General features: G+C 43.4%; 1 protein-coding gene across 1 annotated transcript in view; it reads right to left on the bottom strand.

Moving 5' to 3' along the window:
• Positions 1–22,044, bottom strand: part of Clic (chloride intracellular channel protein 5) — a 109,453-nt gene that overhangs the window by 65,005 nt on the left and 22,404 nt on the right. Inside the window, exon 2 of the mRNA XM_065447725.2 lies at positions 5,484–5,585. Coding sequence (XP_065303797.1) covers positions 5,484–5,585 — 102 coding nt within the window. The remainder of the gene's footprint in view (positions 1–5,483; positions 5,586–22,044) is intronic.

Below are 22,044 nucleotides of genomic sequence, written 5' to 3'. Positions count from 1 at the left end.
GAAATATTCTCAATTCTATGGTTTTTAATGTTACGATGGCAACCGGTACCTGTATGTCTAGATTCAATTCATAGGCAGTCGAATTTAAAAAAAAAAAAGAAAGAAGAGGAAAAGATGCTGCTAAAATAGTTGCAATTCTAGAGTAAGCCAAGAGGCCAAAAATTTACTAAGTGCGGAGACCTATGTTGTAAATAAATAAACAAACATAAATAAATATATGTTAGGCAAGCATAAATTAAAAAAGAAATACCTAATTTTCAGCAAAATTTTGTGTATTAACCACAGAGAAATAGAAAAAAAAAACACATTGCACCATTCCAAGTCCAAAATGTAGCTCTAAACATGCGAACAACACTGTGCGGCCAAGAAGTCCAGACCTACTGATGTCTCATTCAGTTTGGTTTCCTTTCCCACAGCACCACAGTGCCCAAAAAATGGAAGGCACCTAGCCACAACTATTGCAATGGTTTTGCTCACAAACCTGCCAACCTTAACAGCTGAGAAATACTACAGTTGAAGCCAAAAAAAAAAAACTACATATTGGAGAAAAATACTAAAATTGTTTTAAGAGTCAAGATGTGAACTATGTATTAAAAACACAATAGCAACCTTTGTTCTCTAGGGAGACTAAACAGGCAATTTGCTTTATAGTCAAAGGAGGAATGGTGTGTGCCCCAAATGGAAATGTCCATACGCTGTTTCACGAAATGCTCGCAAAATGGATGTTGAAATTTCAGTTTCCATTACACACTGACTCGGAGGATAGCACTGCTGCTGGCAGGCAGGTCAGGATTAATAAGCTCATCAAAAAATGAGCCTCTGAAAATGTACTCTAAAATGAGTTTTGCCCTTAACTGGCCAGAAATACAAAAAGTTCAGCAGAGGCACTTAATACCCCTGTCACAGAGGCACCCACAAACTCTAGTGACACGAAACTCCCTAATGGCGATTTGCAGCAATGCTGCATGGGACGGCACTGCTGCGCTTACTATCGCAGGCAAACTGCTCACATGTACAGTCGCCATTAAAGGCAGTTTTTTTTAACGTAGTACGTAATCTAATAAAATCACAGTGAGAAAGCTTACTGCATGTTCCTGCAACTTGTTTTCCAAGCATAGCGAAGTTGAAAGCGATGCTGGCCACACTGCGCTCTTGATTTCGTGCGTGGGCAGCGTGGGTCACATTCAACCAGTGCGCTTCAAGCTGCGATTCTGTGCTGTGTAATAGTGCATGTGCTTGCATTCGCAGTGTGTTCAACTGCTTCGAGATGAGCGATGAAGCAGATAAAGGAAATGGCCATTTCCCCGTGCGGCATGGCAAAGCAATGGTGTAGAGGATACTGGCGCGATGTCCTTAAAAAACAGACTCCCATTACATGACATATAAACCAAGGCCAAAAAAATAATAAAGCTAAAATTTGCATGTGGGCCAGTTACGATTTTATTAGCGTGGTTTTCTTCACAGCTGTAGCTATCCAGAAACGACAGCACTCCATCCAGCCGTAATGGTTCATTACACAAATCCCTTCGCTTAGCCCCCAGCTTAGGGCTGCTAGGGATGCTTATTACGTGGGAATTTTTAGTGACCCAGCCAATCAAAAAAGTGATGTTCTCTGGCGCAAATTGAATTCTTTGCTGAAGCCCAATTCAATTTCAGCTATTCCAGATGTTTTGTGTCATAACGGGCAGAAACTTTCCGGAAATGCTATACCAAACATGTTTAACGAAATCTTCACATTAAAACCACAGTTAAATGACGTTGATGGCCTCAACAACTATACTCAGTTCCCGCCCGTAAATGCTTTTAGTAACACTATTTCTTGCCCCAACTTGCCCCTCGGAAGCCTTTTCTTGCATCAGTGATATACGTAACAGCCGGTCCCTGGACGCCGGTGGCATCCAGATTCACCCCATAAAGTATGTGCTTGATATTATATGCCCTGTTCTTACCCATATTTATAACTTAATATTAACTTCAGGCATATTTCCAAAACAAATGCAGACTTCACGCGTTGTTCCAGTCTTCAAGCATGGTGATAAGGGGGCACTAAACAACTATTGACCCATTTCGATAATTCCAGTGCTTTCGAAAGGTATTGAGAAATTAATGCATATCAAATTGCTATAATTTTTTAATCACCACAATTTGTTGAGACTTTCAACGTAGGTTTAGGAAGCATCGCTCTACCAAAACAGCCCTCTTGACTCAAAAAGAAATAATTATAGATGCATTGAGTCGCAATCAAATGGCATTAGGCATTACATCGATTTTTCCAAGGCATTTGACTTAATAGATCATACCATCCTTCTTAGTAAATTAGAAAACTATGGTGTGCATGGAACAGCGCATGCGCTTTTAGAATCCCATCTTGCAAACAGGACACAATTCGTAAATACAAACAATGAAACATGCCCAAGGAAGCTCGTTGTAGGTGTGCCACAGGGAAGCCACTCTGATTTTTGATTTACATAAATGATATTGTACACTGCACAGACAACGCAACATTCGTCTCATATGCTGATGACACGACAGTTTTTATTACAGGGAACTTCGAAACAGAGATATAAGCGATGGCTAACAAAACGCTGTCTAGCCTAGATGCCTGGGCCACGGTGAATTCTTTAAAAATAAACCCTTCAAAAACACAAGTTATTTTGTACACGCCTAAAGGAAAAACGCTGACAAAGAAAAATTTATTTTTGGGCTCTCAGCAGTTAGAGTTGGTGGATTCTGTTAAAACCCTTAAAATACATTTTTCAAAGCACCTTGCATGGAATGTACATGTCGAAAACCTTCATTCAAAGATGTCTGCCATTGGTGTACTTGCACGTACGCGATGTATTCTTCCTACTAAGGTGAAGACTATGATCTACAATGCGTTGGTGTCCTCTATGCTGCAGTACTGCATAATGTGGTGTGCTACTGGCGTAACAAATTTGCGCACGCTGTATTTGCTGTAGAAATAAGCCATACGACATATTGCTGCTGTACATTATGCTTCTTCTACAAAACTTCTTTTTACAAAGTACGAAATTCTTCCAGTGCTCTGTTTATATAATTATAGGCTGATGCTGTGTTATAAAGCTTTTGTTAGGTATGGTACCAACACCATAATTAATCTTGCTAAGTTAAAAGCAAACACAAGTGTTCGTTCTACCAGGCACAAATGTGGACTGTACCCACCCCTAGAACTTCTTATGATGAACAATCTTTGCCCTATAAGCTACCTTCCCTTCTGAACCTATTAAACCATGGAGATTTCGATCCTTCACGTAATCAAAATTCTCTCATTAAGCGTTTCGCCCAGTCCATTTATTTTCAGGAATAGTACATCCTTTCGAATTCTTTTCCCTCTACTTGTCGATCGCTGTTTTTCATGTTCATGCCATTTCAAGCCTGTGCAATTGGGTTGTATTGTTATTGCACTTTGTTAAAAAACTTTTTTTGTTGCTCGATGTTATGTAATATTCGTTGATTTATTTGAACTCTTTGTGCATGACTGACCGTCATCCTGCTGTTTTGCCAAATGTAAAGGGGTCGGGACCTCGTCAAGCTGCTCAAGCTTTTAGTCCCGTACTCCTCCTATTCCAAGGAAATAAAGCTGATTGATTGATTGATTTCTAGATTTCGAATGAAAACGTTCACACACTCTCAAACACTTCTGTTTTAAGTTAAATTTCACTTTCTGTAAAATATGTTTTCTGTGGATGTCGTGTGTTTTCCCATTTGACACCGACATTGAAATGCATTTTTCTTTTACTGCCATGCTGCCTTAGTGAACTGGGTACGTGCGGCTAGTAAAGCTGTTCTTAATGCAGCATTTTTTCCCTCGTCCCACCCAACCACTTACGTGAATCTCCATGTATGTGGTAAATAAATGAACTTGAACTTAAAGGTTGGCAGGTATATGGTTATTTTGTATTGCAACAAGGAAAACAATACAACTGACAAGGGATAATATATTATTTAGTGCTCCTTTAGCGTTGCACATCTTTACAGAAAACAACTTTTATTTTGCATGTGCCACTTCTTTGTCTCACGTTTCCATTATGAGTACTACTGGAGTACTACCAGGCTTAGTTGCCCCCAAAATTGCGATGCATTCTTAAACAGTTATTTTATCACTCTGGGTTTGTGTTAGAGGCTATGTGGAAGAGAACACAAGCCCTTGGCAGAATGCATATGTCATGAGCACACAGCTAGAGACTGATGGCGAATTTATGGTTTATTGGCAAGGATGGGGTACCACCATACTTAACGAGACTCGTTTTTGAATACCCCTATATCTTGAGGTTTTTGCCATAGAGAAATGTGAACCCCTGCAAATAATAGTTGCAAAATGCTAAAAGCAGTTATGGTAAATTGCATTCTATAACAATTATTTTACGAATGGCAGTAACTATGGAATATGCTCTGCAGTGGTGTCATCTCAAGCATGAGCTTCGGTTCTGTAGCCTTGCTTGCATAAGCACAAGAATGTTGTACACAAGTAGTATGCGTACGCCTGAACACATGTGTTTAGGTTCAGAACTACAGAATTTTGAGCCAGTTGATAGGGATTCGGAATGAGAGAAGGTAAGTCGTGCAGACATGGACACCTTCTTTCACTATGCACTCCATTACTTGTTATCAAGAAACTGCTGTAAATAAATTTATATAACCATCCAATCTTACTTACTGTACCGTAATCTTACAGTACTGGCACACATGGAAGACATGAGGAGCTACCTGTTTCGATTACGACGAAAAAAAGTTAGTTGATACTACCCTTCTTGGAGAATTTCGGAAAGTATGAACACAAATAAAATCGAAATTTTAATTTTTTTTCCTTGGAAACAATAGAAAGCTGTCTCAAAAATTACTATGTACACTGGCAAAAATGACAGGTGACAGCTCCTGCAAAATGTTTGCACCACAGCACCATGCCACAACTTTTCCCCTCATTCAGACATTCTTAGCTTCCAGAATTATAATTGCACCGGCTGCGAACACTGCTGTCCTTCTTCAAGTGGGGAGGCTGGAGAGCACAGCCACCCCTCCCTCACACCTGCAGAAGCGGCGTGCAAGATGTGGCGATGTCACGAGGACCAAGGCTGAGCGCGTGGTGTTTGTCGAGGGAAGGATGGCCAGGAGGAGTGTACGAAGAGAGAGACAACACACATCTAGCTACACCTGAAGGGGCTGACAACCAGTCCTTATGCTACCGTTCTTTCAGCATCTGCAACCAGAGATCCAGCATCTGCAACCAGAGGAAACAACTAAATGGGACTCCAAATTAGCCCTCGAAGTGGCACTCCAGTGGCGTTCTTCAGGATGCACCAAACGCTTGGCACAAGAGCGTGTTTGCATTTCGACCCCATCGAAATGTGGCGATACGGTCTGGATTTGAAGCCACAGCCTCCTCATGCTTAGCAGAGCAACAACGCTGTAGACACTGAGCCACCACAGTCGGTAAAAATGCGATATGAGTCAGTGGCACAAACCTTGAGGGAGATGGTCTTGAGCTCTGCCAACAGGTAGAGGTCCATGAAGTACTCCTGGCAGAAGAGGCAGGCCCCTTTCCGTCGTCCATCGATTGTGGATGCCTGCAGGAGAGTTTTGATGGGCACATCATTAACCAAGCTGGCCACAAGCCCACTTCAAGCCCCCGTAGGATGACAGACCACACCAGTGAAATCCCATTGTCCCCATCTTGGATTAACCAATTCCATACTATTCTTGCAAACTTTTACCCTGTCACATCAATACGCACTCTGTCGTGAACTGCATTTCCTTTTCCTTTGCACAAATTCCGAAATTCTAACAAGCAACCCATCATCTGCTTCATGTGTTACATGACCCACAAGAAAGCATTCCATGTTAATCACTCCATGGAGAAAAAAAAGGCGAACTTAAATCTTTGGATTACACGTGACATATTTCAAATTAAACGATGAATTAAACGGTTATTATGCAATAAAACTGGGGCCCTGAATCTTGATAGAGAAGCATTGTCCAGCCTGCCAAACAGCTGACGGCGAAAAACTCTAGGTATTAATTTGTCAACATGAAAATGCACAACTACCTATTCAGCAACTCAAAGAAATTTGGTTGCATTTATCTAACAAGGACCATGTGACAAAACTACTACATGAAAGTTGCTGACGGATGCTTCAGCTGTGGCGTCGTGTTTCAATGATTACTTCGCTTCGGTGTTTTTACGCAGCAGTTCTACTGCAGCTGATTTGAGTGCTCCAGCTCGGGTGTACCCAACATTTCCATTGGTAGGCAGGGAATCTTTGAAGCACCACTCAGCTTAAGACACGAAAAAGTCATGCCGACCAGAATGGAATTATTTGCCACGTGAGGTGACAAATGATGTCACCTGCATCCTTTTTATAAGTCGCCTCTAATATTGTGTAGTAAGGTTCCATGCTCATCATTCAATACGAAATTAGAAGAAAATGTGGAGAATAGAGGGAGGAAGAAAAAAGCAGATATTTTTGTTTACCGCAACACTTCTGTTTGTTCCCGACATGTGCAATGACTTAGTGCCTTATTTAGTTTTTGTATAGAGAATATCATAGGCACCTGTGTTGCTTCTTTGCTCTATTTTTGCATATTTGTTACCTTGGTATTTGTTATCGTATTTCTTCCTATACCACTCCTGTTTGGCTGCAAAAAGGCTGCTGGCAGTATTAAATAAATAAATACAATATCAGTTCCAAAAGGGCCTTTAGAGGGCCTAGTTGATGCATATATGACGTGATTTAGGAAATCAAAAAAAAAAAAGAAGAAGAACACAGGCATAAGAAAATGGTAGACACGGGACAAACACTTGTCCCGTGTTTTTTCTTTCGTGCTCTTAAATTATGAGTTACAATATCACCCCACTTTCTAATCTTAATTTTAAAATTCAGTGTTTTTTTTTTTACATGCTTGCCATGAGCGCTCACGTTTTATAGGATATGTGTGGACCTTATTAAATTATTTAACTTTACAGGCAACACATCAGCAGCAGCAGCAAACTTGGAGCAGAAAGCGACAAGCCATCCCGACTTTTATGACCAGAGACCAGAGTGGCTGTTCTTGACATGGCTTGCGTCAGTGACTGACCCTACCTAAAAAGCAGGTACCCTCTGGCATATAGTGTCTTGTGTTGCCTTACGGGAGCAGCATGGGTACCACCGCAACTTTGTGTGCTTATTTTTTATGCTATCTTGGCACACCCATCTTTCAAGCTCTGAACCTTTTTTGACCACAGAACTCACCTTTTGTGAAACTGATGCAACTTTTGTAAAATTGTAGAACAAGCCCTAATTTGAGGAATTTTTGAAAGATTTGGGAGAGTTGGCAGCTACCAGTTCTTGGTCTGCAACAGATACTGCCGATTTCCTGCTTTGACATTATGCCTATTACTTTGAGACAAAACTGAAGCAACGAATCATAACAAGCATCAGAAGCAGGATTACTCTTGATCATTCAATACACTGTACAAGTATACCAACCCCCATGAAATGACTACCATATTTATTCAAATATAGGTCGGCCTTTATTTTTTTTAAATTTTACCCAAAATAAGCTATCAACCTGCATTTGTGAACAACAAATTTTAATCTACATGTGAAAATAGTAAAGAGCTAACGGAGTTCCTGAGTCATGCCCGTCATGAAACCAGTCATGAAATTATCCAAACTGGCTTTAAGAAATGCTGCATACTCAATGCACTCTACAGCACAGAGGACGTGAGTGAAACATGGCAAAATTTATGCTTAGAAGAGGGAGTGTGACCCGATTGTATGTATAATGGGTCCTTCTGACTTGACAGAGCCTAGCCTGATCACTCTTTTCTTTAAATTCTTTTTCTGCTTCTGTCTGCTGTAATTTTGTCTTTTTCATGGCTGTGTGTGAACAATTCCGATTTTCCTTCTCTCTCTAATATCTTTTCAAAAGTTGGCAGAAGTACTTTCACTGTTTTTCATGTAAATGTGTTCAGTACTCGCAAGCACTAGAATGAATTTTGTTTCCAAGTTGGTGCTGCACATGATAAAGCTGATGTTTTTGTATTAATTGAAATAAATATTGAGCAAGAGCATATTGGTCTGTTTTCCATGCAAGGTTACCACAATCATTTTTTTATGCACAAAGATGGCCGTGGTGGTGGAATTATTTTTATTAAAGATTACTGAATTTCGAGTCCTCAGAGACCTTCACAAACACTGAATCGCTAGCACTTCATATTCACACACAATATTTTGCAATCCCTTTGCTCATCACCAAAGCGTCAGAAAGTTTGTGGACGAGTTGCACCTACTTACTTTTCCATCTGGTCAAGTATGCATGATAGGTGACATTGACTTGCTGAAGAAAAAAAACGGCACACTGTAGCCAACGCTTGAACACGATTGGTGACAGAATAGAAGCCGTTATCAACCTTCCAACACGTGTCGAAGTTTTGGGCACATCTGCCGAGTCTTCTTGTCTAGATCACATAAGTGTCTGCACCTAGAACGACCAGGTCTTTCCGTTTATCGTTGAGCAAAGCCTGTTCGATCACTTCTTTGTGGAGTGTACCTTTTTATCGTCACAGCATATTACCGACCAAAAAGTGATATCAGAAATAGAGGTTGTTGATAACAGAAGCCTTGACTTGTCGCTCCAGCATTATGATTGGTGACCTTTCCTTGAGGAAGTTCCCGCGAGTAAACTGTCAATCTTTTACTGCTGTCTACGCACGCATAGTGCACTCATGTAAAAGGGTGGTTGTCATAGAACAACGAAAACTGGGTTGCCCATGGATAAATGTATATGTTTTGTCCATCATAGCAGAAAAAGAATCAGCTTGGGCATGTTATCATTGTTCCCGTAAAAATAAGTTTCTCTGTGGAGCTTATAAGATGGCTCGCAATAGTTACTGCGGTGCTTAGAGGTTGAAGATGAAAACACTTCCACAATAAATTTTCTGATTCTAGGAATAATCTACCTAAGGCTTTGTCTATAAACGAATTAAGGGGTCATCACCATAAAGGTGTGTATGAAACCACTGCTAAATATTTTGGATTTCCGTCTATTCTTCTAGCAGACCAATTTCATCATTTTTTTTCATCTGCTGCAACAAACTTGTCTGGTAATACGACAAGTCACCTAGTGCCGAAATCAGTGGCTGAGTCTTCTGCCTTTCTGCAAGAGTGCACTGAAGACTGCATTCGTTATACTCAATTCAACTCCAAACAGTAAAAAAAAATTAAGGGGTTTTATGTGCCAAAGCCATGATCTGACCATGAGGCCCTCCATCTCCATCGAAATGCGGCCACCGTGGCCGGGATTCGATCCCACGGCCTCGTGGTTAGCAGGCCAACACCATTCAAAGTCCAAGTCAGTGAGTGGGATTAGATGGCATGTCTGTAAACGTTCTTCACAGAAACTGAGGCCCTGAAGAGTGTTCCGTAAGCAATCATAAACAACATTATAGCAACGTAAATCATGCCATCTGGCCTCAAAGAAGCTCTTGTAGCTTCCCTTTTCCAAAAGCAGGATGGTTAATTATGTCACAAACTATAGACCTATTTCAATACTTTCGTGCATTGCTCCGATACTTGAAAGTGTATTTTTCATGTAATGCAAAGCTTCATTAATGCACACAGCCACCTATCACCCAACCAATATGGATTTACCTCAAGGCACGGCACTAGGTCAGCGTTAGATGAAACTTGTTTGCTTAATAATGCTCTCGAAAACAGTGAATTAGCTTGCACATTTATTTTAGACATATCAAAGGCTTTGGATTCCGTGAACCATAATGTTCTAATTTGTAAACCTCATAGCTATGGCTTCGGAGGGCCTTTCTTATCTTTCCCCGAGAATTATTTGCATGGCCAAACTCAAGTTGTAATCGGAAATTAAAAGTAAGCCCACACAGTTGTCCAGACAAGTTTCTCAGAGATTGACTTTAGCACCCCTTTTATTTAAGTTTATATAACTTTATGTTAACGATCTCACTCAATCCATTCTTCATTGCAGAGTTTTTCAGTATGCTGAGGACATGCCTTTAGTATCCTGTCATGCTAATTATGATCAAGCCGTAGTGGAATTACAAACTGACACAGTAAATGTCATGGCTGTTATAACTTAATTTTTATCAATAAAATAAAAGTAAACTCTTATGTTTTCACAATTCCCCTGAAACACATTTTTGTCATCATTCCTCTGTTCATTCTCTTGAGTGTAATAATTGCACCTGCTCTCCTATTCCTTGCCACTCAAGTGTCAAATATCTGGGTGTTCCTTTTGATTCCCACATTTCTTGGGACAGTCAACTGGCTAACATCTGTGAATGGCTGCGTAAAACAGCATGTCTGATTTATTCTATCAAAGCATTATGCCCAATTTATGGGAGTAAAGTTATAGCTCATGCATTAAAATACAGTGTGCTGTGCTATGGAATTTGTTCTTTTTACTTTTGTTCAGTGTTTTGGAGCAATAAGGCTGATAGCTTACTAAAATCTATAATTCATGCCATGATGTATGGTGTTTAAAGTCTGAACAATTATAGTCCATTTCTTTGCTCACGTATGACTTCATTCAGGTTGTTATTTGAAGAAAATCTTACGTACCTGTGGAATAATGAATTTTGCCTCCCATATATCGCTGCTTGAACATAGCATCTACGGGATCATTTCATTTTGCCCAGAGTGCAGACTAGATATGGGGAACGTGTTCCAAGTGTTCTGAATGACCTCCCAATTAGTGTGTTCTCTTTAGGCAGTTGCAAAGACAAAGTGTGTCCTTTATTCTGCATACTTGATTTTTTTTTCCTTTCATTCCTGCTCAGTCCAGTTAATTTTGTGATGTGGACCGACAGTGGTGTATGCCACGACTTCTTCCTTGCTGTCGGGCACTGCCCCACAAGCCATTGTTGGCTTGGGCAGGCCCATATTCGTACCCTGTACATCCATAAATAAAGAATACCATTTATTGACTAGTGAGATTTAGTAGCCGAGCTTACGGCAAATAATGGGGTGTTATGTCAAAGCCTTTAATTATTCAAAAGATATTGGTTGATCTATATTTCAATAATAATGTTTCATTTCTCAGCGAGTTAAATATAAAAGGTTGACCTACATTTGTGTTCAACCTACCTTAGAATAAATATGGTAAATCTTTGCGAAATCAAATAACTTGACAAAATACATGAGGCCTTAAATATCTTGGCAAAAAGCTATTTCTCAATGTTTGCAGTCCTGTCATGGCTAACGGCTATCGGGCCGACTTAGAAAACTATGTATAGCCAGTATAACGGTAACCAACTAGATGGAAATAACTTGCCCTTCACACCAAAACTTCATTGCCTACCACACAGGCACTAAATATTTCATGCACGGGGCTTGGCACCATTGAATGCATGCTGCCGATTGCCTACAAAGCTTCCAGATGCTGCGTGCTGGTACATGCCTTACCCCAGAACCTGTCTAACAATCATCTGGACTGCCTTCTCTAGAACTGTCGCAATGTTGGACTACTAGACAAGCTCGTGTCATTGCAGCTGGGAAAGACCACCCACTTTTAGCAGCAAAGGCTTTGTTGACCTGGCGACGCCCTACCAAAGTGACATTATTAGTCTCAAAAATCAAGCCCAGCTGTATTTAATCAGTGTGGCAAATCTTGCCGGCTGGGGCACAATATCATTGAATGCAGGATGCTCATTGCTTTCCTACTTTTCAGGTTAAATACTGAAGCAGTGCTAAGTAATTTCGCAGCAATGACCACTGTCTTTTTACAGTGTTGCGCCCGTTCAACTTGCAATGCTGTAGAATCGTCCGTATTATATGATGTTGTAACCTTTGCACTTCTGTCCAAATTAATTCTCTTCCTTTCTCAAGACATGAACTTAATCTAGGCCTTGACAAAGACACCGTTTCTTCCCTTTCACAGACAATTAAAAAGCTAAAAGATCGAATATCAGGCATGTGTGCCAAAATAACTGAGCCAGCAGAAGCCAACATTCTCAAAGACAACAGAATAGCTTCACTGACAGACCGTGCTTATGTGCTAAAAAATTATTACGAAGACGGAATAATCAAGGCTAGGCAAAATGATGCAAGTCGGATCAGTAAAGACATAGTGCTGCTGAAAGCTGAGAGCAATGACCCTAATAACAGGATGCACCATAATAACTTGCTGTTCCTTGGACTGGAAGGCAACGACAAGGAAACTTGGGAAGAGTGAAGAGAAAGTCTGATAATTATCAATCTGGCTCCCTCCAAATCAAAGGAAAACATTTTTGCCAGTGGGCAAAAATGAAAAGCAAGAAACTTCGCTATATAATAAGAATTATCTTTTGCTACTCGCATCACAAACTCATAATAGAAGTTTATGGCCATGAAACTGTGCATTCAAACTACATGTAGACAATTTGCTTGTGAACTATAAGTGATGTCACTATAACGCTACTTCTGAAAGTGTGATTAAAACTACGACACCAACTTCAATCCTGGCAAAAGGTCATCAATTCAATGTTAGCACAGATAACCCACCACTCCCCTATATAATCGCCACCCTTGGGAGCAGCATCCAGCAACTGGACCCCAAAATGAAGGAACAGGTCAGACTGAACGCAATCGGCATAATAAGGTCCAATAACAACCGCAGAAAAGAACGAAACTTGTCTTCTGATGAAATAAGAACACCGAGAATAGCGAAAGAAGATGCAAGCATTCTAATCCTACTGGCAGACAAGGGGAACTGAACCATTGTTCTGAACATACAGGACTATGAGGAAAAGGCATCTGCCTTATTTACCAGCCAAGACTACGAGAAACTAAAACACCCCATTACAAGAACCCAATCGGTGTTGAATAAGACGATCGTTGAAATATTCTGCAGTTACCTAAATTCTCAAAATCTCTACTTAAAATTAATGTGTAGGAATGGATTCGCCTCAGCTTTTTACGGCTTGCCAAAACTCCATAAACCCAGAATCCCCTTACAACCAATTGTAGACTTTTCGTGTTCCCTCCCCAGTGTGATCACTATCCACTTACTTGCGCCAGATTATATCCCCACTCACCGGAAGGACAGCAACCCACATGTGCGACTCCGAGAATTTCATCAAACTCACATCAAAGGTATGTATCAAAGATGATGAATGCCTAGTCTCTATCAATGTGACCACAGTACCCATTAAGTTGGCCATTTTCGCAACTAGGGATGCCCTGGAATGCAACGATGCACTCAGTGAGAGAACTCCCTTGAGTGTAGATGAGATCTGCCACCTTCTCAAGCTGTGCCTGTCCAATACCTATTTCACTTTTCGAGGCAGCTACTACAGACAGGTTAAAGGAACACCCATGGGGGCCTCAATTTCCGTTGCCATAGCTCACTTGACTATGGAGAATATCGAGGAAAGAGCTCCGAGTAGTTTTCCCCGAAACCAAAAGTCTTCCTCAGGTACGTGGATGATTGCTTTTGCATTGTGAAGATGGGGCAAATCGAAAACCTGCAGAGACACAAACTCCATAGACCCGGATATACAGTTCACATATGAGAGCGAACAGAACGGATTGCTCCCATTCTTAGATGCACAAGCTACACGAACAGACGGCATTAAAAAATTTTCAGCCTACCGAAAACCAACACACACGGGCCGCTACTTTCACTTCGAATCTGACCATCCGGCAAACCACAAGGTCACTGTTGTAAATTCTTTATTCAAAAGAGCCGAAACTCATTCCTCATCGGAATCAGATAAAAAAAAAAAAAGTAAGGAAGGGTTCTCATCGAACTTAAAAGGAATAGCTACATGGAGGACTTCATTTGAAAAACAACCCCACAACAAAAAAGAAGAAACGAACTACAGGACCTTCAGCCGTTGACTTCTCCCCCACCCCAGAAACGCATGTCCATCCTATACGTCCAAGGTATGGGATGCACACACGTTTCCAGATGGAAACTGCAATACATTTCCACTGATCAAGCCCAGTAATGGAACTGGAAATATTGGGCCCCTGATTTAGCTGCACCTTCTGAACCACTTCGCAGCACAACACACGTGCCCCTCATGGCTATGGCTGGTCTGTCATTTGCGGCAGGTGTTGCTGAAGCCTATTCCACAAACACGCATGCTGCAAACCGGAGCGATGCGATGACACGGTCTTGGCCCTGCTGACGCTGAGCGAGGACAGCGCCAATGCCATGACCACTCGCGTCAGTTCGTACTTCAGTGGGCGCAGAATGATCAAAATGTGACAGAATTGGGGAAGTTGTAAGCCGTTCAATCAGGGTGGAGAACGCTTTCTCCTGCAGTGGTCCCCAAGAGAGAGAGAGACGTCTTAAGAAGGTCAGTGAGAGGGTGAGCTATGCCAGCAAAATTTTTCACAAAACGCCGGAAATAAGAGCATAAGCCCAGAAAACTACGGATATCGTTGGTTGAACAAGGTACAGGAAAATTTCGCACGGCGTGAACTTTCTGTGGATCAGGTTGGATTCCGGCGGCGTTTACGAGATGGCCGAGCATGTTAATTTCACGGCGACCGAAATGGCACTTGGAGGAGTTTAGCTGAAGGCCAGCCCTGCGAAACACGGAGAGTATGGTGGTGAGACGCCGCAGATGGCTCTCAAAGTTCGGCGAAAACACAATCACATCGTCGAGGTAACACAGGCATGTAGACCACTTCAAGCCGCGCAAGAGAGAGTCCATCATGCGCTTGAATGTAGCTGGCGCATTGCATAATCCAAAGGGCATGACTTTAAATTGGTACAGACCATCCGGAGTGACGAAGGCGGTTTTCTCGTGGTCCATCTCATCGACGCTAATCTGCCAATAGCCGGAGCGGAGGTCAATTGATGAAAAATATTGGGATCCGTGAAGGCAGTCAAGAGCGTCATCAATGCGAGGCAGGGGATAAACATCCTTTTTTGTTATTCTGTTGAGGTGACGGTAGTCAACGCAGAAGCGCCACGAGTTTTCTTTCTTCTTTACTAAGACAACTGGTGATGCCCACGGGCTGCTTGAAGGTTTAATGTCCTTGTCTATCATCCTGTCTACCTCTTTTTGTATGATGGCCCTTTCTGTTGCGGAGACACGATATGGCCGCCTATGAATGGGGCTGGCGTCACCGGTGTTGATGCGATGCGTGACAACAGATGTCTGACCAAGTGGACGGTCGTCCAAATCAAAGATGTCCCGATAAGATGACAGGAGGTGAAGAAGAGCTGCTGTTTGCTCGGAAGGAAGGTCTGGGGCGATCATCTTAGAAACATCGTCCGTAGGCGTCGAGGACGGAGGAGTGGGTGACAAAGGTCCGTTGGTACTGAGGAAGGATTCAGAGGTCAAAGAAGAAACCTCAACCGCTCTTCGTGCCCTCAGGAGGGGACGAAGAGCGGTGAACGAGAGGCGAACGGGACCTACAACCTTGCGGAGACGGGGAGCGGCTAGATCTTGGTGGAGCACTGTCGGCGTTGATGTTCCTAGACGGCATATAGAGCGAGAAAGTGCGATTGTCTGGTACTTAGCGGTAGTGACTCGGAGACGACCCCCGAGGAGGCGACGACCAATGGTTACGGCAATGACGGGCGAAGTGTCCAATACCGGAACAATTAAAGCAGATGGGTTTATCATCTGCTGTGCGCCAGTCAGCTGGGTTGCGACAGCGTGACGGAAAGCTTTGCGTCTGGGAGCGAGCGGCCGGAGAAATCTGGTAGGTGTTTGTATGGCGGACCGAGCAGAGAGATGGAATGCCCAAACTTGCTATTTCCTCCCGAACGACCGCTTGTATAAGGGAGATACAAGTTCCAGTTCGTCCCGACAGTCGGGATGAACTGGAGCCGGAGCCATGGCCTCAAGCTCACGGCGAACGATGCGCGTGATATCTTCCGGTCCTGCGGGCTGAACGAACCGCGGCGGGTCTTCGCAAGAAGATGTTGCGGCGGTATTGGGCAGCCGGTCGAAAGTTTGAGCGACGCGGCGGCCCTTCACTTGTTCGAAGCGCCGGCACTCCTTTACAATTGCATCCACAGTGGCACAATCCTTACACATTAGGAGATTGAAGGCATCGTCTGCAATACCTTTAAGTATGTGACCAATCTTGTCTGCCTCGGTCATGTTGTCATCAGCCTTGCGACAGAGGGCCAGCACATCCTGTATGTACATGACATAGGATTCTGTGGACGTCTGAGCGCGGCACGAAAGTTCTTTTTTGCTGCCAGCTGACGACCGACAGGTCTGCCAAACAGGTCTCGCATTTTTTCTTTGCAAACATCCCAGCTCGTTAGGTCAGCTTCGTGTGTGTCGTACCATTGCTTGGCAGTTCCTCTTAGAAAAAATATCACGTTTGCAAGCATCGTTGTTGGATCCCACCGGTTGTTGTCGCACACTCGCTTGTACATCGTAAGCCAGTCCTCGACGTCGGCGTTGTCCGTGCCACAAAATGTCCCTGGGTCCCGCGGGTGAGTGAGCATGACCGTTGGCACGGGCTGCTGAGGCACTGTCGCTTGTGTCGGTTGATTTGCCGTTGTGGCGGCAGGTAGATGACGTCCGCTGCGAAGTTCCGCGATTGTACCCCGCACCTCCACCAAAATGTTGCAGGAAGAAAGCAGGCCCACGAATGTAAAATAATGTATATTTACAACCGATGTTAATGGCATTCAGGCAACTGCCAGACTTCGTCTTCCTCTCGTCCAATCCAACTTCTTCCTTCACTTCACCGTAACAGTATTTCCCATTTGCAATTGTGGCAATATTACGCAGTGACAACAGAATGGTAGCTGGGGATGCTATTTTTTCACCAGAACATGCGCCCCAAGTAAAAGCACTTTACTGTGTTACAAGCCTTCACCACCGCACTCTGACAGCCATTGCTGGAATCAACTTGGTACTTATTTCCTTGTGCCAGCTAAACAAGCAGTTGTAACTGAAATGGGAGATGTCTGTAGACCACAAATAAGCCACCATTCCGCGGTAAACACTTTCACATCACCTGCGCTTTCAGTAGTGAGCGAAGCGACCTCACACTTAACTGCTCTTGCAGGCGTTTTTTTCACGGTCTTGTAGATTCAAAAATCAACTTGAGAAAGGGGTACCAGTGAATACACAAGACATACACAAAAATAGGGCATCATACACGGACGGACGCTGGACTTTCAACTGTGCTTTATTGGAATCTACATTACCGCACGAAAACATCCACATATGCGCATCTTCAACTCCTCCTGTGACAAGTGCATTACTAACAACTTGATCACCTTTTACCTACCCGCTAGGTAGGCGTGTTCCTTGTTCGTTAAACACAAGGACATATCACTGACAATTATTTTTCTGATTTCCAAAGTGACAGGCTTCTAAGATTTGCTGCTCATACCTAGTTCTTGCCCTCCCAAGAATGGCCACACGATCGAAAATCGGAATTCTTTTGCACTTCTTGCAGCTGCGGCAAAGAACTGCTAAATCGCTTCTCTGGTCCCCACTTAAGGATTTCTTCCAAATGCTTATTAACACTTCTGCCCATCTGGCTTTTGCACATTTTTCCACATGGCAACAGAATGCGATAAACGACACCAGTCTTGCACTCTAAGAAGAGTTTCACGTGGTTGATTTTACACACCCCTCTCTTTCTCCCCTTGTTACGAATTCTCGTATACAGGCCAGCCAATTTACAAAGTGTGGAAAAAATGCTTACACCTTGCCTTTCAGCCATCTTAATGCTGTGGTAGATTTTATAAACATATCGCATTACTTCTAATTTCCTCATTCACTCTGATGTCGGCGACTTCTGGCCTGCAAGACCCTTCACTTTCCGCAATTCGGCTTTATGCAACGAACAGCCCAAACGACACAGGAAAACCCGTTACGAATAACCTCTCAACCTGCTGTTTCAGGCTACACACCATGTGGTGGCAGCAACTCTTCTGCACTGCGTCCAGAAGGTGTCCAACCGCTACACCCCTCTTGACCAATTTTAGATTGATTAGATTCATATGGTGTTAGTGCTTTCTTTGCCCAGAGTGAAAACATCCAGCACAGACGGTCACAGAGATGGTCATTGCTGTGAAAGGTTAGTTGTAAATTGAGGTACATTATGGCTTCGTCATCCAGCAGTTCGCAGGTGAAATTTAAATCGAGAGAACAGCCCTTAAAAATAAATTATCCGACTCCATACTATCCACTATGTCCCCTAATGAAAGGGGTAAAAAACTTAAAAAAGAAAACATCCTGTGTAAACACATGCACAATATGATCGTTGTTCAAGGATGTGGAAATGAGGTTGTCAATGTTACCAGGAAAATATTCTATAGCACTGGGGCAGATAAAACGCTCCAATACTCATGCCTACTTGGTTTTGGAAACAAACATCCCATTGAGTTCAGTCGCTTTGTGCACTGCTACAAACAATTCATTGTGGGGAACTGAATAATAAAGGTTCTCTACATCCAAAGAAGAAGCAGTTCACTTTGGAAATCAGATAATTATGTCATCAATATGTCTGTGTTTAACGAACAAGGAACGTGCCTATATGACACTCTCAACCCATGCACAATGCCTCAGTGTTGCTTTCCATTTGCTTGAAACAGCTTATTTTGCTTTGGATGAGGGACACCTGCATCTCGGCGTCAGCCAACACTTTTTTCTGAGCTCAAGCTCCTTCAAAGAAGTGGCGGCGCGCTCTCTTTCCCGTTTATTGCCCAATGCGTCGGTCCTTTCTGTTCTTGTCCTCCTTCCACCGTGCATTCGCCCCACGGACTACCTGAAGCATCCTGTTTGGTCAGCTGTACAGTCAACGTCCAATTTTTCGGACTCCCTAGAGGCCGCGAAAATGTCAGGAAAATTGGGCAGTGCGAAAAATTGAATGCCTGTCTTTGGCTGCCCTCAAGGGCTCAAATCTCCACGAGCACGTCCAAAAATACTCTGAAGGGCTGCCAGTAGACTAATTAGGCATATCGGTGCTCGTACTGTGACAGTACGAGCACCGTACTGTATACTACGTACGTATTGTATAATTAAGGAACACATATCATCATCATCAAAAGCCTGGTTACGCCCACTGCAGAGCAAAGGCCTCTCCCATATTTCTCCAACTAACCCGGTGACCATGTTGTCCCTACAAACTTCTTGACCTCATCCGCCCACCTAACTTTCTGCCGCCCCCTGCTATGCTTCCCTTCCCTTGGTATCCAGTCCATAACCCTTAATGACCATCGATTACTTCCCTTCTCATTACATGTCCTGCCCATGCTAATTTCTTTTTCTTGATTTCAGCTAAGACTTCATTAACTCGCGTTTGTTCCCTCACTCAATCTGCTCTTTTCTTATCCCTTAACGCTCTTCATTCTTATCCATCATTCTTCATTCCATAGCTCGTTGCGTCGTCCTCAATTTAAGCAGAGCCCTTTTCGTAAGCCTCCAGGTTTCTGCCCCGTACATGAGTACTGGTAAGACACAGCTGTTATACACTTTTTTCTTGAGGGATAATGGCAACCTGCTGTTCATGATGTGTCCCGTGACAACTGCCCTCTTCCGACGTTTTATGCGAAGCATACTAGCCGCACAACCACGCTCTTCCTTGCTGCGCCGCGCGCGGCCGCTTAGCTACCATATGACGTAATAACAGCTGCAAAAGCGGAGGCTCAACTCGTGCGCTCGCTTGCGGCCGCGTAGCTACATAGCCGGGTCTCAGCTCGTGCGCTCGCCTGCATGAGTTGTTTCTTTGTCTAGCCGAACCAAATATAGCCAAGCAACAGCAGTTCACTAGGCTAAACAGTGGTTCAACAACTAAAATAAAGGCTAGCATGCTTCGCATCCTGGGCTTAACCTTAGCTAAGCCACAGCCATTTTTTAAGCTTCACTGCAATACTTCGTGTATGCTGGACAGTTAAGGGAATCCAGATACAACTATTTATTGTGGGCGAACCTGTGCCCTGGGGGTAAATAAAACGAACTGCCGCGTTCTAAACGGGAGATCAGGAAGGCCTCTCTCGAGCGTCACTTCACCTCGTCTTCTTGTAGACGCCGACAACGGCCACCTGCGATGCGAGTGCATGCGGCGAAAACATGTGCCATTATTTCGTCGTCTTTTCCTTCAATATGCCGTTGTCGTCTTGAGGGGGCGCACGAACCTGCGCGCGTTGTTTAAATGTTTCTGCCTTGTATCATTATCCCCCCCTCCAAAATGCACAGTCCCTATGCGTAAAGCGACGAAATTGTTCACAAGCAGTTGTCCATAATAAAGTGGTATATGGCACAGAAAAGATGTTTGGTCGAATAATCACTGCCTGTCATAATATCGCTTCAGTCTGACCACATGTACAGTTTCTGTGCGACGCCGGCATCGTGATGAGCTGACTTGTCCTTCTGGCGTAACTTCGTAGTTCAGGGGACTGATGCAGCGAAGTACTCGGTAAGGGCTGAAATAACGGCGCCAAAGCTTTTCGGACAGTCCGCTGTCCGCACGGGGGTCCACACCCATACTCTGTCGCCTGGCGCATACTCGACTTCCTTTCGCCACAGGTTGTAATGGTCCGCATCAATGCGCTGCCTTTGTTGAATGCGATGTCATGCCAGCTGACGTGCTTCTTCAGCCCTGTGTAAAGCCACTGATGTCAGGGTTCTGTTCTGTACTGTTGCTGACAGTATGCTATGTATGCTTCTTCAATACTTCGTGCATGTAGGCGAAGCTGACTTTCAGGAACTGCCATTATGCAACGGGCAGTGCCTTTCGATCTTCGAAGCCAATCGACAAGGGTGGAGTCAGTGCCATAGCTGTCAGCAGCGAATTCTTTCAATGAAAACACGGCACCGAATGGCAAGAAGCTTAATAGCGAAAGTCGAAGCAGCTAGGCCTAGCTTTCATGCCTACGGCTGCCAGCAGAGAGCGCCGTGCGAAAGCACCAGTTCAAGGCGGCAAGATAATCAAAATGGCGGCGGTGATTGCTTTAATGCCGTTTCGAACTTGCGGTCACGGAAGAAACTCCAGAAAATCGGACGGCGAAGTGTTCTTGCGCCCAAGATTTCAGACATTCTTATACGTTGACTCAATGGGATACGTGGTGGTGCCGCTCCGAATTATCGGGCTTGAGCGAGAAATCTGGCATCCTGAAAATCGGCCATGGGCTGTACACTGGCAACTCCTCCAGCCGATGAATGGTGTCAAAGATCATTCATTACGATTCCTCTCTGTTACTTGAGTCAGCATTAGCGCGGCTTTCGTTCCCTTTCAATATAAAATTACAACTAACTTTCCCTGATAGAAGCACAAATTCCCCGAGTTTATCTGAAGTATTTCCAGACTATTGAAAATAGCTGAGTTAGTAAGTTGATTCGGGTTTAATGGCGCAAAAGCGACTAAGGCCATGCTGCGCCAGTCACAGGACAGTATAAGATCCAATGTTAAGGTAGTTATAGCTTTGTTACCTTAAAGTCGATGTAGATAATCGGTTTCACCTAAAAACTGGAACAGGTTAGTGAATGGCACTAGTGGGTCATCGCCCAATATTAAGGCAGGGTGCCGAGGTATATGTAAGTGATACAAATTTTTGAAATGCTTCCGCCTGTGTGTTTCAGTGTGTGGGCATGATATAATGATGTGGGTTACTGTGAGCGTTTCGTGACATTTCTCGCATGTTGGTGGACTTTCGTTTCGAAGTAAAAAATTGTGTGTTAGATGCATGTGTCCAATTCGAAGTCGACATAACATTCCTCACAGAACCGTTCTTGGTGAGTGCATGATTTCCACTCGCGAAGCAGGGGTTTAGTTATATGCAATTTGTTATTTACGCACGAGTTCCATTCTTGTTGCCATTTTGATGCTAGGGCCTTACGAACTGCTCGGATACTGTCTTTGTAGTATATAAGTGTTATGTGTGTTATGCTTTTGTGCGCTGCCATGGATGCGCTTCTATCTGCAGCTTCATTCCCTGCTATACCAACATGGCTTGGGACCCAGCAGAATCGTATGGTTCCTTCATATTTCTTGTTAAATACTATGTTTAAGACATTGCCAAGCAGGGGTTCAGACGCGGAGTTTAAGTTAAGGGCTCTTAGGGCACTTAACAAGTCGGTATAAATAATAGCATTCT

This window comes from Dermacentor albipictus, chromosome 5 (genome assembly GCF_038994185.2).
Source record: "Dermacentor albipictus isolate Rhodes 1998 colony chromosome 5, USDA_Dalb.pri_finalv2, whole genome shotgun sequence".
NCBI lineage: Eukaryota > Metazoa > Arthropoda > Arachnida > Ixodida > Ixodidae > Dermacentor > Dermacentor albipictus.
Note: the sequence above shows the minus strand (reverse complement) of the source record. Positions and strands in the feature narration are given on the sequence as shown.